The sequence below is a fragment of the Dama dama genome, chromosome X, assembly GCF_033118175.1.
Source record: "Dama dama isolate Ldn47 chromosome X, ASM3311817v1, whole genome shotgun sequence".
In the NCBI taxonomy this organism is placed as follows: Eukaryota; Metazoa; Chordata; class Mammalia; order Artiodactyla; family Cervidae; genus Dama; species Dama dama.
The window spans coordinates 5903024-5920799 of record NC_083714.1 but is presented as its reverse complement, the minus strand read 5'-3'; the positions used below and the strand labels follow the sequence as shown (position 1 = coordinate 5920799).

Here is a 17776-nt window from a genome sequence, read left to right as displayed (position 1 = left end):
GGTTTCCAAAAGAAAAAGCCAAGCAATTGAAATAGCACAGCCTAAATTGTAAATTGGAGAAGGTAATAGCAACCCACTCCAGTACCCTTGCCTAGAAAATCCCATGGACAGAGGAGCCTGGTAGGCTGCAGTCTATGGGGTCGCTAAGAGTTGGACACAACTGAATGACTTCACTTTCAATTTTCACTTTCCTGCATTGGAGAAGGAAATGGCAGCCCACTCCAGTGTTCTTGCCTGGAGAATCCCAGGGACGGGGGAGCCTGGTGGGCTGCCGTCTATGGGGTCGCACAGAGTCGGACACAACTGAAGCGACTTAGCAGCAGCAGCAGTAGCATATTGTAAATTGCATGATACTTGGCACTATTTTTAAGTCACTCTTACATTCACTTTCCTGTGTTTGGAAGTGCATAGTAAGAAGACAAATGTGACTGTAGGTATGCTCTTATTTTTGATACCTACTCAGTCGTTTTGTAAGAAATGAAACACTGTTAGAGTGATGTCATTGTTAGTTAATTTATCACCAAAAGTTGCTGGATCCCATCAACCTACCGTGACAAATATAGGCTGTGGTTTTAATTAAGCAGTTTTCTATAACCAGTCATTTAAAACATTTACATTTTCCTAAACAAACATTCTCTTCTAGAAATTACAAGTCAATACTCCTCAGAATCATCAACATTTTTTTTTGTTGTTGGATATTACATTTCCGTGCTCTTCGTAGCAAACCGACTAAGATGGAAACTCTGTTAGGACAAGAGCCAGAGTAAGTGAAGGCGGAACCAAAATTTTATTATAATAGGATGGCTAACTCAGGGCTCATATTCTAAAGACAAATTGTGCATATCATCTCTCATCTTTTGTCATTTACTCTCAACTTGCCTGAAACAGAGACCACAGGCCCCAGAATAAAGGTTTTTAAGAGAATGAGAGATTATATATGTGATTGTTTCACACCAAGAAATGGGAAGTGGGCATTCTTTTGTGCCTTGAGACTATCTGATGCTGAAAGAAAACTGGACAACACAGTTGCAGGAAGTTCTCATAGACCGCCATCCTTTAGACTAAAGTATATCTTTTGGGTTCGGCTTTTCGGTTGTAATTGACAAGGAATTAAGGTATCTGATGAAAAGACGTACATCAAGGTAAGGGGCAAAGAGTTTCTATATTTTAAGGCGCATGGTTAGACCTCATGGAGGAAGTAACGGGGGATCCAAAACTTGCAGGAAGTGAGAATGACTGTGCAAATATCTTGGGGAAGAGCATTCCAGGCAGAGAGGAATAGTCACTGCACAGGCCCTGAGGACGAGCATGGCTGGAGTATATGATGAAAAGCAGTAACACCAGTGTGGCTGGAGCTGAGTGATCAAGGGGGACACTGGTGGGAAGTGAGGGCGGGGAGGTGATGGTGGGGACCCTGTGAAAGGTTGCTGCCACAAGCCGTGACTGATGCCAAGATGCGTGGCCCCCAGACCAGAGGAAATTGATCCAGGGCCAGTGATGAGGCTTGATCACTCAGAGCTTTTTGTGTATAATATAGTGTTATTAAAGTCTAAAAGAGATGGAGAAAGCTTCTGACACAGACATCAGAAGGGGGCAGAAAGAGTGCCTCCTAGCTACTTTTTAGCAAGGAGTTATATACCTATTTTCCAGTAGTCATGTATGGATGTGATAGCTGGACTATAAAGAAAACTGAGCACCAAAGAATTGATGCTTTTGAACTGTGTTGTTGGAGAAGACTCTTGAGAGTTCCTTGGACTGCAAGGACATCCAACCAGTCCATCCTAAAGGAGATCAGTCCTGAATGTTCGTTGGAAGGACTGATGTTGAAGCTTAAATGCCACTACTTTGGCCATCTGATGTGAGGAACTGACTCATTGGAAAAGACCCTGATACTGGGAAAGATTGAGGGCAGGAAGAGAAGGGGACGACAGAGGATGAGATGGCTGGATGGCATCACTGACTCAATGGACATGAGTTTGAGTAAACTCCGGGAGTTGGTGATGGACAGGGAGGCCTGGCGTGCTGCAGTTCATGGGGTCACAAAGTCAGACACGACTGAGCAACTGAATGGAACTGAACTATATACCTATAAGCAAGCAAGTTGCTAATCAGAGAAACCAAAACAGAGCGGCACCAGGCCCCTCACCCACAACATGCTTCTTGAGATCACACTGACAAAGGGTGATTCATCCCCAGGCCGTAAAACAATTGCCAAGAATCTTGAAGACAGGCTGATCTCCAAGCAAATACATAGTTCCTTATGATGGCTTCAGAAAGACACTTCGTGAGAAAAATGCATTGCAGAGCTCAAAGTTCGAGATGGAGTTAAGTTTAGGCAGAACCAGGCATTGCCATGACAACGCAGGATGAGAAGTTTGTTTCCTCCTGCCATTTGGGGACCTCTGGCCTCTCTACTGAGGCCATGAACACTCTCACCTGGAAGGATGGAGTTGCTGCTGATTGAGAAGGGGATGCATTTGGAATAGATCCTGTGGAGGAAATCCAGTCTGTGCTTTTGGACATGTTGAGTTGCATATATGTGGTAGGCAAGTTATGTGCACCTAGTCTGGCTTTAGGCCCATAAATCATCTATGTCAGGAGTTCCCTTTTTATTTAGGAAGATGGTAGATAGAAGTCCCAATCCAGATAAAAAGGTATAAATGCAAAGTATCTTTAAGAACATCTAAAACAAGGTAAATTGGCATAAGGCACCAGATGAAACCATGCTCTCTGCACCGTTTTGCTGGATCTTTTGTATCCATAAATAGTGGTCTGAAGGCTTCAGACCTTTCAACTTGGCATCTGTTCAGTGTTTGGTAATTTTTAATCCTTTCAAACGTTATTTGGTGTTTATGATTTCCTTTTCAAAAATTGCATAACTATTTAGTGAGATTTTGTTTCTATTCCCTGGAATGTAGTGTTTAATTCTACTATAGGCACTTTTTTTTAGAAAAAAAAACCAAACTTTTTTATTTTGTATTGAAGTATAGGCAGTTAACATACAATGGTGTGATAGTTTCAGGTGGACCACAAAGGGACTCAGCCATACATATACATGTATCCATTCTCCCTCAAAGCCCCCTCACATCCAGGCTGCCACATGACATGGAGCAGATCCATGTACTATACAGTAGGTCCTTGTTATTATCCATTTTAAATACAGCAGTGCGGACATGGCCATCCCAAAGTCCTTAACTATCCCTTCCCTCTGTCCTTTGCCGTGGAAACTATAAGTTTGTTCTCTAAGTCTGTGAGTCTGTTTCTTTTTTTTTTTTTTTTAAACTTTTTATTTTGTATTGGGGTAGATCTGATTATACCATCAGTTCAGTTCAGTCGCTCAGTTATGTCCGACTCTTTGCGACCCCATAGACCGCAGCACTCCAGGCCTCCCTGTCCATCACCAACTCCCGGAGGTTACTCAAACTTGTGTCCATTGAGTCAGTGATGCCATCCAACCATCTCATCCTCTGTCGCCCCCTTCTCTTCCCGCCTTCAATCTTTCCCAGCATCAGTGTCTTTTCAAATGAGTCAGCTCTTCACATCAGGTGGCCAAAGTACTGGAATTTCAGCTTCAGCATCAGTCCTTCCAATGAATATTCAGGACTGATCTCCTTTAGGATGGACTGGTTGGATCTCCTTGCAGTCCAAGGAACTCTCAAGAGTCTTCTCCAACACCACAGTTCAAAAGCATCAATTCTTCAGCACTCAGCTTTCTTCACAGTCCAATTCTCACATCCATACATGACCACTGGAAAAACCATAGCCCTGACTAGATGGACCTTTGCTGGCAAAGTAATGTCTCTGCTTCTTAATATGCTGTCTAGATTGGTCATAGCTTTCCTTCCAAGCAGTAAGTGTCTTTTAATTTCATGGCTGCAGTCACCATCTGCAGTGATTTTGGAGCCCCCCAAAATAAAGTTTGTCACTGTTTCCATTGTTTCTCCATCTATTTGCTATGAAGTGATGGGACCAGATGCCATGATCTTAGTTTTCTGAATGTTGAGCCTTAAGCCAACTTTTTCACTCTCCTCTTTCACTTTCATCAAGGGGCTCTTTAGTTCTTCTTCACTTTCTGCCATAAGGGTGGTGTCATCTGCATATCTGAAGTTATCGATATTTCTCCCGGCAATCTTGATTCCAGCTTGTGCTTTATCCATCCCAGCGTTTCTCATGATGTACTCTGCATATAAGTTAAATAAGCAGGGTGACAATATACAGTCTTGACGTACTCCTTTCCCGATTTGGAACCATATACCAATTTGGAACCATTATACCATAGGCTGATAATATAGGTGATCATACCATATGGGAAGGTCATAGCCTTGACTATATGGACCTTTGTCAGCAGAATAATGTCTCTGCTTTTCAACACACTGTCTAGGTTTGTTGCCAAGAAACAGGTGTCTTTGATTTCATGGCTGCAGTCACCATCCCCTTCTGTTTGCCATGCAGTAATGGGGCTGGAGAAGGCAATGGCAACCCACTCCAGTACTCTTGCCTGGAAAATCTCATGAACAGAGGAGCCTGGTAGGCTGCAGTCCATGGGGTCGCTAAGAGTTGGACACGACTAAAGCGACTTAGCAGCAGCAGCAGCAGCAATGGGGCTAGATGCCAGGAACTTAGTGTAATATTTAGTTTTAAGTCAACTCTTTCACTCTCCTTTCACCTTTATCAAGGGGCCCTTTAGTTCCTCTTTGCTTTCTACCATTAGAGTGGTATGATCCACATATCTAAGGTTGTTGATGTTTCTCCCGCCTGTCTTGATTCCAGCTTGTAACTCATCCAGCCCGGCATTTCTCATGATGTGCTCAGCATACAGGTTAAACAAACAGGGTGACAGCAGACAGCCCTGTTGTACTTCCTTCTCAATCTTGAACCAGTCAGTTGTCCCATACAGGATTCTAAATGTTGCTTCTTGACCCTCATACAGGTTTCTTGGGAGACAGGTAAGATGGTCTAATATTCCCGTCTCTCTAAGAGCTTTCCACAGTTTATTATGATCCACACAGTCCAAGGCTTTGGTGTAGTTGATGAAACAGAGGTAGATGTTTTTTGGAATTCCCTTGCTTTCTCTATAATCCAGCGAATGCTGGCAATTTAATCTCTGGTTCCTCTGCCTTTTCTAAATCCAGCTTGAACATCTGGAAGTTCATGGTTCACGTATTGTTGAAGCCTAGCATGCAAGATTTTAAGCATGACCTTACTCGCATGGGAGATGAGTGTGGTTGTCCGACAGTTAGCATATTCTTTAGTAGTACCCTTCTTGGGAATTGGGATGGGGCTGATAACTGAATTTGGTCACCTGATGCAAACAGCTGACTCATTGGAAAAGTCCCTGAGGATGGGAAAGATTAAGATGAGATGGCTGGATAGCATTGCTGATGCAATGGACATGAACTTGGGCAAATTTTGAGAGGTGGTGAGGGACAGAGAGCTTGGCATGCTTCAGTCAATGGGTTCGCAAAGAGTCGGACATGACTGGGTGACTGAACACCTGCAACAACAGCTGATTCACAATGTTGTGACAGTTTCATTTGGACAGCAGAGGGACTCAGCCATCCATATACATGTATCCATTCTCCCCCAAACTCCCCTCCCATCCAGGCTGCTACAGAACATTGAACAGAGTTCCCTGTGCTATAGAGTAGGTCCTTGTTGGTTATCCATTTAAAATACAGCAGTCACTTCTGTACAATGGTTTCCTAGGTAATAGTTCAACACTGCCATTCTTTAATATCAGGTCTAATATATTCACTTCTTTAGAAGCTGTCCCATCAAAAGTTTATTCTCAGAAATCTTTTTTTGTCTCCTTTCCGTGCATTTTTATTTTCTTTTGGAGTCCTCCTGCAAGAAATTATCAAGTGTTTTGGGGCTAATAGAAGTTTTCCATCTTCTTTCTACACTCTGTTTCATAGCAGGGCTAGTCATGGGCTAGGCATCCTAGAATCATTAGTACATTTTATTATTTAATTGCCATAGTATTTCCATAACGAAGGAAAAAGCTTATACTTTGACAAGAGTATTGTCATTCCAATATATCCCCATTGTCCTTTTAGAATCTGAATCCTGGGTATCTTTATGTTTTCACATCTGGGAGATAGAGTTCACTGACAGTGGATTTTTATCTTTGTTTCTTTGCAGATGTCCGCACACAAGCCATGTACCAGATGATGGATCAAGGCTTTGTAGGACTTATATTTTCCTGCTTCATAGAAGATAAAAATACAAAGGTATTGTGTGTGTGTGTCTCTCTGTGGATGTGGGCATGTAGGCATGTGCAGGTATAAACACACACACACAGAATAGAGAAAGATCTTTGGGAATTTGCATAATGTGTCCAGGGAAGGTTTCAATGAGCAGGGTTATTGAGTCAGGACCTGAAGATAGTGAGGGAGCAAGTCTTGAGGATTTCTTGGGGGAAGAGCATTCCAGGCAGGGGAAAGAGCCAGTGAAAAGACCCTGCGGTGAGCATGGCATGTTTGGGGGGACATCGAGGAAGTCAGTGTGGCTGCAACAGGACCCTCTGTCCCAGCTTGCCTCCATTAGTCCCAGTTTCACCCCACTGCCCCCAATCTCCTATTCAGGCCACACCTTTACTTCTTGGAAGTATCCTGGTTTGGATGATAACTCGTGTGCTCATCCACCAGTGATGTCTGGGGTAGGGGGTGCTGGTGGGGACACAGGGAAGGAGAGGGTGCAGAATCCATGACTTCCATGAAACCAGTTAAGGAGAAACTGCAGTAACTGGGGAAGAGATAATGGACATTTGACTACAGCAGTAGGAGTGGAGTCAATGAGAAGTGGCCAGATTCTGTATATTTTTTGATGGCTAATCATAGTAACAAGTGCCACCATTTATCATGTATTGTATGGCACTTAGTCATTATGTGTTTGACATAAATATGCTCAGACCCTGACAACAGCCTCTGAGGGTTACTATTATCCATATTTTCTGGATAAGTAAACTGAAGCTCAGAATAGTTAAGTAGCTCAATCAATGGCTAGTCTTGCCATTCTCAGGGAAGATCCCTTGGAGAAAGACATGGCAACCCATTCTGGTATTCTTACCTGGAGAATCCTATGGACAGAGGAGTCTGGCGGGCTATAGTTCACAGGGTTGCAAAAAGTCAGACATGACTGAAGCAACTTAGCATGCACGCCATTCTCTATTTAGAGTGCCTCTGTTTGAGTTTTATGTTCTGATCAAGAGTTTTTACTATGTGTCACTACAAATGAAAAGAAAATTTCACACTGCAAGTGTGAATTTTGCCAGCTCACCAAGTGTGTTCTGTTGTTTAGCACATTAGTTATAGTCTCTGGATCTATGTTCATAGTGAATAGTCTTCATAACATCACTCTTCTGAAAACATTGAAGTTCAGTATCTTGAACTTCATAGTTCATTGAAATGCTTCTGGCTTTGTCATAAATTTATTTATTGTCATTATAGATAGTTACAGAATCAGTTTGTCAGTTTCCAACAAAGGAGTCTGAATGGGTTTCTCAGTTTCTTGGGTCTCGCATTTGTGACCATTTCTCTGCTGTCATATGAGCAGATGTTTCATTGTAGCCATTTCATGTTGACTGAGTATTTTATCCTTCTTACAGAAACTGATTTATGCATATTCCATCTTTAGAAATCTCTTCTAACCTTCCAGTTCCAGAGGGGCATTTGAGTTTTAGGTTACAGTCTACTAAGTTGCTGTACTTTTTTCAATACTAATCCTCTGTGTGACTTTTATTTCTTTTTTTCTTTCTTTTTTTTTTTTTTTTTTTTTAAGACTGGACGGGTACTCTATACTTGCTTTCAATCCATACAGGCCCAAAAGAGCTCAGAGTAAGTATGACAGAGATATATGTATGTATGGGTGGGTTAATCTCCAGTCCAGGGAATTGATTGTTTTGTTTCATTTTATTAATATTTCTCTCATTAGTAAGATGCAGAGAATTCTGTAGTCTACTTATACTTACTAACATCTCTGTGAGGAGTTAGCATCTCTTTAGTATCTTGGATACTGGGGATATACAAAGCTAGGCTAACATAAGTAGTCTGGACATTGCCAATAATTACATCATTACAGCCCTGTCCCAGATTTCCTTTCTAGTATTATTCTAAACTGAGTTATACTGTTAACATTTTCTTTCTCTGATGAATTGTGAAACAAAGACTGAGTATGCAGTCTTACAGATTTGTATAAGCTCTTGTGTATCCTGTGCCATAAACTTGATTTTAGATGTACAGCATCTCATTGAAATGTTTACCTAGCTTACTTCCCTCATTGAAATTTTGTTCAAGCTAAATTAGCAAATACAGTATCTACTGCATGCCATACACCATGGCAGGCACCAAGTAGGCAGAGATGAAAGCAACATTCAATATCTCATTGGGAGACAGAAGCAAAGAATGCTTCAGATTTTTTTCTTACAGTATTGCTCAATTTCTAATAATATCGTTGTTTGAAAGAGCAAAGACCTGGGGAAAAGAACAGGTGTCTCTCAGTACAGTACTGATTAAATAAATTATGATATATCTAAATAATAGAATAATATTCGGCTATTAAAAATAGGAGGAAGCTCAGGAGTGATACATATACATCTCCAAGATACATTGTTAAATAGTAAAAGGCAAGGTACAAGAATAGTATGTATAGAATGCTATACCATTCATGAATATCTGGACAAAAACACATCAGTCACTGCAGCAGAGAGGAAGTGGGAAGACTTCATTGTATTTTTACATGGGTTTGGAATGTTGAATCATACACAAGGGTTACAGTTTTCATCACAGTAATAGATGTATGTGAATAAAAATACAGAATGGTACACATTTTATGATCAATAGTCTTACTCCTCAGGAGGAATGACTTCTTTCTCCAAATCTTGTTTTTAGTTCTTCTAATATTTCCTTTGATATCTCTAAATAACATACTTTTGATATTTTTTCTTGATTTACTAATTTTAGATATTAGCTCTTCTTCTCACAAAGGAGGATTTAGCCCACTGATACTGCCCCATCTCCATTCTGCCCAGTGTAGTTATATTCCTCCTTTCTGTTCTTCTGTTGTTACTTTTTTAACCTTAAGTAGTTTGCTGCTTTAAGTATCCTATCAACAGCAGATAACAGACAATATCTTTTGACTCCCTACTGTTACTGACAGATTTACCATAAACCTTGATACTTTGACAGTTGCAAAAATCTGGGTTCTGTGTTTGTGATCATAATTGCGTTTTCTGTGCTTTGTCTGCTTGTTGATTCTAAGATTAGGAAGCAAAATGTTTATATTGTCATGCTTCTGTAAATATTATTCCATGTACAACCAAGCACTGTAAAGTAGTATGCTGTGATTCTATTTCCTTTCTTGTATAGCTTTTTGCTTTTTCATGATGTTCTGAATGGCTTTTTATCTCTTATTTCTGTGCCTTTATCACCTCCCTGAGCTCCAAATTCTTAAGCGTATTATGGAGATCTTTGGAATCTTTGCTTTTTCCTAGGATCACTCCCTAAAGCCTTCCCTTTTCCTTTGCTAATCAGGTCTCAGCTAATGTCCTGGGACTTTTCTTCATTATCCTCCTGAGTTAGCTCTGTTGTTGTCTGGATTTCATGTCATTTTTCTGGTTCACTCTGTCATTTTGCTGTTAAAGACTCTTTAGTAACTTCCTAAGAAAAGTGTGCATTTGAGCTAAACCTGAGTCTGTGCTTGCCTGAAAATACTTTTATTCTTCATTAATAACCCTAATGGTTAAAGAATTCCAAATTGAACATTAACATTGAAAAAGTGACTAGAGAGAGCCACATCAGTAAAAATGGCAGAGTAGGAAACTTTAAAAGACCTCCATAAAAGCAGTGAATAGTCAGGCAAAAACTGTCAGAATCAACTTTATTGGAACTCTAGAAACTAATCAATATTTTATAGCAAGCAGGCAAATACTAAATCCAGAAAGAAACACCAGAATCTCCATATATAAGGAAATCCCTCTCAAGTCATTAGATGGCCACTAAGCTAACAGGAAAGAGACCTCACTGGCCATACATAGCAAAGAATCCAGACTATAAAAAATTAGTTATGGAAAGTCACTAAATGCACAAACAAAATCAGATAAAACAAGCAGCAATGACAAACCCCAGTTTTCAACAACAAAAAGGCATTCAGATAAACAAATTATGGGCTGTAAGCAGGAAAAGCATTCGTGGAATAAGCCAAGCCATTGGGCTTACTAGACAAAGACTGTCCATCAGCTGTTTAAAATATTCTCAAATAGCTAAAGCATACGATATACAAAGAACCAAAGAAAGTCATGTGAATGATAGAGACTATCTAATAGAAAATATCCATAAAGAGAGAAGTTATAAAAAGGAATCAAATAAGAATTCTTAGACTGAGAAGTACAATAAAGGAAGTGAAAAATTCACTAGATGGGTTCAATAGCAGGTTTGAGAAGACAAAAGAAAGAATCACCAAACTTGAAGACAGGTGAATTGACATTATCCAGTCTAAGGAAAGAAAAAAAGAATGAAGAAAAACGAAGAGCCTAAGACTTGCTGGGCATCTTAAAGCATGATCAGTGAACTCATAATAGGAGTCTGAGTAGAGGATGGAAAGGGGCAGAAAATGTATCCAAAGAAATCATGGTCAAAAACATCTCAAATTTTTGAAAGGTATGAACCTAATTGTACATCCACAAATTTCAACTCCAAGACAACTACATAAAGCAACAGTTATAAATCTAAGTTGATAGTCACATATTGTAGAAAGATGTGATAACAACAATACAAAAGCATCGGAATGGAGTTATGTAGGAACATTGTGAATATGACTAAGTATTATTGTTGTGCTGGGTCATGTCTGACTCTTTGCAGCCCCGTGGACTGTAGCCCACCAGGAGCCTCAATCCGTGGAACTTTCCAGGCAAGAAGAATACCATGTCCTCCTTCAGGGGATCTTCCCAACCCAGGGATCAAACCTTTGTCTCCTGTACTGGCAGGCAAATTCTTTACCACGGAACCACCTGGGATGACCCAAATAATACATACTTATCACAAAAAAATTTCATAAAATACAGAAAGAAGAAAAGTACCCATAATACTAGCACTCAGAAATAAACATGGTGTATAACCCAGGAATTGAACCTGCATCTCCCACATTGGCAGGTGGATTCTTTACCATTGAGCCACTAGGGATGTCCTTAATTTGAGCTAAATTCTTATAAATTAAGATATTAATTGTAGGGCTTCCCTTGTGGCTCAGCTGGTAGAGAATCTGCCTGCAATGCGGGGGACCTGGGCTTGATCCCTGGGTTGGGAAGATCCCCTGGAGAAAGGAAAGGCTACCCACTCCAGTATTCTGACCTGGACTGTATAACTCAGTCAAAAATAATAAATAAATAAAATTAAAAAAAAATATGTTAATTGCAGTTTCCTGAGAAACTATTAAGAAAATAGAGATACATAGTAGAGAGAGGGAGAAAGGAAGGGAGGAAGGAAAGAAAACAGTGTACTAGAAAATGTCTTTATTATACAAAAGGCAGTAGTGGACGAATTGAGGAACATAAAATGATAGAGGCATAACAATTATAAACATATATGCACCTAACAAAAGAACCCCAAAATGTACCACACACAAATTAACAGAATTGAAGAGAGAAACACACTAGTGGGAGACTTCACCCCACTTTCAATAAAGGATAAAACAACTAGAAAAAAATAATGAAATAAATCTGAATAATGCTATAAACAAGCTACACCTAACAGACATACAAAATTCCTTACCAAACAACAGCTGAATTCACACCCTCTCCAAGGGCACATGAAACACTCTCAAGGATAAACCACAGGTTAGCTCACAAAACAAGCCTCAGTAAAGTTTTGAAGATTGGAATCATACAGAATATCTTCTATAAAAATGGAATGGAATCTGAAATCAGTTACAGAGAGAAATCTGGAAAATTCACAGATATGTGGAGATGAAAAAACATGCTCTTAACCAACCAGTGTTGATCACAAGATAAATTAGAAAATATTTTGAAACTAATAACATGAAAACACAACATAGCAATATTATGGGATGCAGCAGAAGCAGTGCTCACAGAGGAATTTATCGCTATACAAGCCAACTTTAAAAAAATACCTCCAATCAGTAATCTAACTTTACATATTAAGGAAAGAGAAAAAGAAGTGCAAACTAAATTCTAAGCAGTTAACGAAGGAAATTAATAAAGACAAAGAAAATAGGGAATAGAGAAATAACAGAATGAAAGAAAGCAAAAGTTAGTTCTTTGTAAAGAGCAACAAAATTGACTTATCTTTATCTATCTGCATACGTGACTAATAAAGATGAGAGAAGAGACAAGAACCTAAAATCTGAAATCAAAGCAGGGACATTACTACCAACTTTACAGAAATAGACTTCCCTGGTGGCTCAGATGGTCTGCCTACAATGTGGGAGACCTGGGTTCAATCCCTGGGTCAGGGTGATCTCCTGGAGAAGGAAATGGCAACCCACTCATATTCTTGCCTGGAAAAATGCATGGATGGGCGAGCCTGATAGGCTACAGTCCATGGGGTCACAAAGAGTTGGACACGACTGAGCGACTTCACTTTTCACTTTACAGAAATAAAAAAATGGTTATAAGGTAGAACTGAACAACTGTTAGATAACCTAAATGAAGTAGACAAATTCCTAGAAAAACAAATTGCCAAAACTGGCTCAAACAGAAATGGAAAACTTGAACAGACTTATAAAAATTAAATAGATTGACTCAGTATTCAGAAACACCTCAACAAAGACAATTCCAAGACCAGCAGAGGACTTCACTGGTTAATTCTGCCACCCAGTTAAAGGAGGATTAACACTAATCCTTCTCAAACTCTTTCCAGAGGCCAAAGATGCTATTGGATTCAGTGTGGTGGTATTTTGTTGAGGATTTTTGCGTCTGTATTCATAATAACATTTTACAATTTTTTGTGATATCTTTGTCTAACTAGTTCTTATGTTGAATATCACTTGTATGCCAGGGTAAATCCCACTTGATCATGACATATAATCTTTTTAATATGCAAAAATCATCAACAAAAGACTACCATACTGAATTCAACAGCACATAAGAAAATCAGTTGATTAATACTCCACGTTAATAGAATGAAGAAGAAAAAAAAAACACACATGATGCACAAAAAGCATTTGACAACTTTAAAAATCATAATAAAACACTCAAAAAACTAGGGATCTAGGGAACATGTCTCAATATTTATGGGCTTTTTTGAATCCCACAGCTAACATTTTACTCGTTGAAAGACTGAAAGATTTCTCCCATAAGATCAGGAACAAGACAAGGTTGCCCACTTTTATCACTTTTACTCAACATTTTACTGGTAGTTCTAGCCAAAACAATTAGGCAAAAACAGAAAGGGCATCCAAATTGGAAAGTAAAAAGTAAAGCTATTTGCTGGTGATGTGATCCTATGTATAGAAAATGTTAAACACCCCAGAGCTACTAGAGTTGATAAACAAATTCAGCAAAGGTGCACTGTTCAAAATCAGTTGTATTTCTATACACCAGCAATGAACCATCAAAAAAAGGACACTTAAAAATCCATTTATGATGGCATCCAAAATAATAAAATACCTTGGAAAAAATTTAAGCAAGAATGGAAAGAGTTGTAAAGTTAAAACTAGGATACATTGCTGAAAGGAAGAATACCTAAATAAATTAAGAGACATCACTTGTTCATGAATCAGAAGACACAATATTGTGAAGATGACAGTACTTACCAAAGATTCAGTAAAATCCCTATAAAATTCCAATGGCCCTTTTTCCAGATATGGAAAAGATGATCCTCAAATTCATGGAATTCCAAACTGTCCTGAAGAGTCAAAATATCAAAACAGAAGAATCAAATTCGAGGAGTCATGCTTCCAGATTTCAGAAATTATTACAAAGTTTCACTAACCAAAGTTTGTGGATCTGGCAAAAGTAGAGACATAGACACTAATGAAGTAAATAAAGCTGCTTATCTACGGCCAATTGGTTTTCACGAAAGGTGCTGATGTCATTCAATGAGGAAAGAAGAGTTTGTTCAATAAGTGGTGCTGGAACAACTGGTTATCCACATACACCAGGTATAAAAATTAAATCAATGACATAAACAGAAGAGCTAAAACTATAAAATGCTTAGAAGAAAACATAGGGGTAAATTTTCATGAAAGAAAATTTCTATAAAGAAAGCTGAGCATCAAAGAATGGATGCTGTTGAACTGTGGTATAGGAGAAGACTCTTGAGAGTTCCTTGGACTGCAAGGAGATCCAACCAGTCCATCCTAAAGGAGCTCAGTCCTGAGTTTTCATTGGAAGGACTGATGTTGAAGCTGAAACTCCAATACACTGGCCACCTGATGTGAAGAGCTGACTCATTGGAAAAGACACTGATGCTGGGAAAGATTGAAGGCAGGAGGAGAAGGGCATGACAGAGGATGAGATGGTTGGAGGGCATCACTGACTTGATGGACATGGGTTTGGGTGGACTCCGGGAGTTGGTGATGGACAGGGAGGCCTGGCATGCTGAGGTTCATGGGGTTGCAAAGAATTGGGCACCACTGAGCAACTGACCTGAACTGAACTGAAATTTTCATGGCATTGGATTTGGTAATGGAGTCTTATATATGATACCAAAAACATGAATAACAAAAGAAAACAGATAAATTGGATTTCATAACAACTTTTCTGCATCAAATGACATTATCAGGGAAGCCAAATGACAACCTATAGAATAGGAGAAAATACTGAAAATCTGATATCTGAATGAGTCTAGTATCCAGAATGTATAAAATGACATCTTAAAAATTGGTACAGGACTTAAATAGATATTTCTCCAAAGTAAATATGCAAAAGGTTCACAGGCACATGGAAAGATGCTCAACATCATTAGTTATTTGGAAAATGCAAAGCAAAACTATAACAAGATCCCACCATAATCCACTGAGTTGACCATAATATTAAAAATGGAGAATAACAAATATAGACAGAGATGTGGAGAAATTGCAACCTTCAGGCATTGCTGATGGGGAATGTAAAATGGTGAGGCTGCTGTGAAAAAGTATCAGGGGGAGGTTCTCCAAAAAGTTAAACACAGAATTCTCATATGATCTAGCAACTCTATTCCTAGGTATATACCAAAAAGAATTAAAAACAGGTACTCAGACACTTGGACATGAATATTCAGAGCAGCACTGTTCACAATAGCCAAAAGTTGGAAACGACCCAAATGTCCATCAACTGATGAATGGATAAACAAAATTTAATGATATATGCATTCAGTGGACTATTACTCATTGCAAAAATATGAATGAGGTGCTGAAACATACTACAATGTGGAAGGACTTTGAAAACATTAATGCTAAGTGAAGGAAGTCAAACGAAACAGGTCACATACTGTAAAATTTCATTTATATGAAGTATCCAGAATAGAGACAAAGACTGGTGTTTGGCATGGGTTGGTCAGAGGGAAGGATGGGGAGCAGTTGCTTTAATTGATATGGGATTTTATTTTGGGGAAATGTAAGTTTTTTAGAACTACATAGAAGTTGTGGTCTTACAACATTGTAAATGTACTAAATTCTATTGAGTTGTTGCCTTTAAAATGGTTAATTTTATGTTATGTAAATTTCACCTTATTTTTTAAAAATGGGCAAAGGACTCGAATTGCCACTTCTCCAAGGAGGATATATAGTGACCACAGAAACAGCTGCCCAACATCATTAGTCTTTAAGACCTGTAAAGAGATACTAGGACGACCATGGGCTTCCCTTGTGGCTCAGCTGGTAAAGAATCCACCTGCAATGCGGGAGACCTGGGTTCGATCCCTGGGTCAAGAAGATCCCCTGGAGAAGGGAAAGGCTACCCACTCCAGTATTCTTGGGCTTCCCTGGTGGCTCAGATGGTAAAGAATCCACCTGCAATGCGGGAGACCTCGGTTCGATCCCTGGGTTGGGAAGATCCCCTGGAGAAGGAATAGGCTACCCACTCCAGTATTCTGGTCTGGAGAATTCCATGGACGGTATAGACCATGGGGTCACAAAGAGTCAGACACGACTGAGCGACTTTCACTTCACTTCACTTTAGAATGGCTATAATTTTTTTGAAGGAAAATAATGTGTGGCTGAGGATGTGGAGAAAAGGAACCTTGACTCATTGTAAGTGGGAATCTAGAATGATTCAGATGCTGTGGAAAAGTTTGGTGATGTCCTCAAAAATGTGTATACTGAATTACCATATGACCTAGCAATGCCAGTCCTAAGTGTATACAAGAGACAACAGAAAACAGGTATTCAAAAAAAATATGTACATGTCAATGTATGACAAAAACCACTACAATATTGTAAAGTAATTAGCCTCCAACTAATAAAAATAAATGAAAAAAAATAAAAAAAAGAATTTTAAATGGGAAAAAAAATGTACTTGAATGTTCATGGGAGCACTGTCCATAAATAGACAAAAAGTGAAAAAAACCCAGATGTCCATCATCTGATAAGTGGATAAACAAAAAGTAGTATAAACATACACTGGACTTTTCTATCATAAACAGAAATGAGGTACTGATAAATGCTGTGACCCTGAATACATGTTAAGTGAAAGAAGCCAGGTGCAAAAGGCCACGTGGTAGGAAATGTCCAGAACAGGCAGATCTGTAGTGACAAAAATTAGAGGAAAGAGATAAACTGGGAATATATTATTTTGCCAGGGCTTCTGTAAAAAATAGCACCAACTGAGTGGCTTAAACAACAGAAATTTGTCAATGTTTTTCTCACAGTTCTGGAGGCTGGAAGTGCCAAGATCAAGGTGCTGGCAGACCAGGTTTCTTTGGAGGTCTCTTCTTGGCTTCATAGCTCAGTTGGTAAAGAATCCACCTGCAATGCAGGAGACCCTGGTTCGATTCCTGGGTCGGGAAGATCCCATGGAGGAAGGCTAGGCTGCCCATTCCAGCATTCTTGGGCTTCCCTGGTGGCTCAGTTGGTAAAGAATCTGCCTGCATTGTGGGAGACCTGGGTTTGATCCCTGGGTTGGGAAGATCCCCTGGAGAAGGGAAAGGCTACCCCCCTCCAGTACTCTGGCCTGGAGAATCCCATGGACTGTATAGTCCATGGGGTTGCAAAGAGTCGGACACGACTGAGCGACCTTCACTTTCTTTCACTTTCACTTTCCTGGCTTGCAGATGGTTGCCTTCTCATTATGTCCTCACGTAGCCTTTTCCCCATACATGTGCATGCCTGTTGCTTTGCATGTCCAAATTTCCTCCTCTTATAAGGGCACCAGTCAGACTGGACTTGGACCCAACCTTAACTGTCATTTTATTTTAATTACCTCTTCAAAGGCCCTTTCTCCAAATGCAGTCAACTTCTGAGGTACTGGGGCTTAACGTTTCAACATTTGAATTTGCGTGGAGAGGGGGCACAATTCAGACCATAACAGGGAGTGACTGCTTAACAGGTGTGGGCTTTCATTTTGGGGTGAAGAAACTATTATAGAATTAGGTTAATGGTAATGGTTGCACAATATTGTGAATGTACAAGTCCCTGAATCACACACTTTAAAATGGTTATAGTGGTGAATTTTATGTTCTCTGAATTTTACCTCCTAAAAACAGAGCTGGAGAGACCTGTAGATTTAAAGGTCTATCAATCATAATAGTCCTAGAAGTAGAGTTTGGTGCTGAAAATCCCCCTCTGCCCACTTCTATTTAACTTTGTGCCTGAAGTCTTAGTGCAATAAAGCAAGAAGTAAAAC

At 39.5% G+C, this 17776-nt stretch overlaps 1 protein-coding gene across 1 annotated transcript in view; it reads left to right on the top strand.

Annotated features, from left to right (window-relative positions):
• The window catches only part of BRCC3 (BRCA1/BRCA2-containing complex subunit 3), a 60205-nt gene that overhangs the window by 12474 nt on the left and 29955 nt on the right, over window positions 1-17776 (top strand). Inside the window, exons 6-7 of the mRNA XM_061137847.1 lie at window positions 6142-6230; window positions 7780-7835. Coding sequence (XP_060993830.1) covers window positions 6142-6230; window positions 7780-7835 — 145 coding nt within the window. The remainder of the gene's footprint in view (window positions 1-6141; window positions 6231-7779; window positions 7836-17776) is intronic.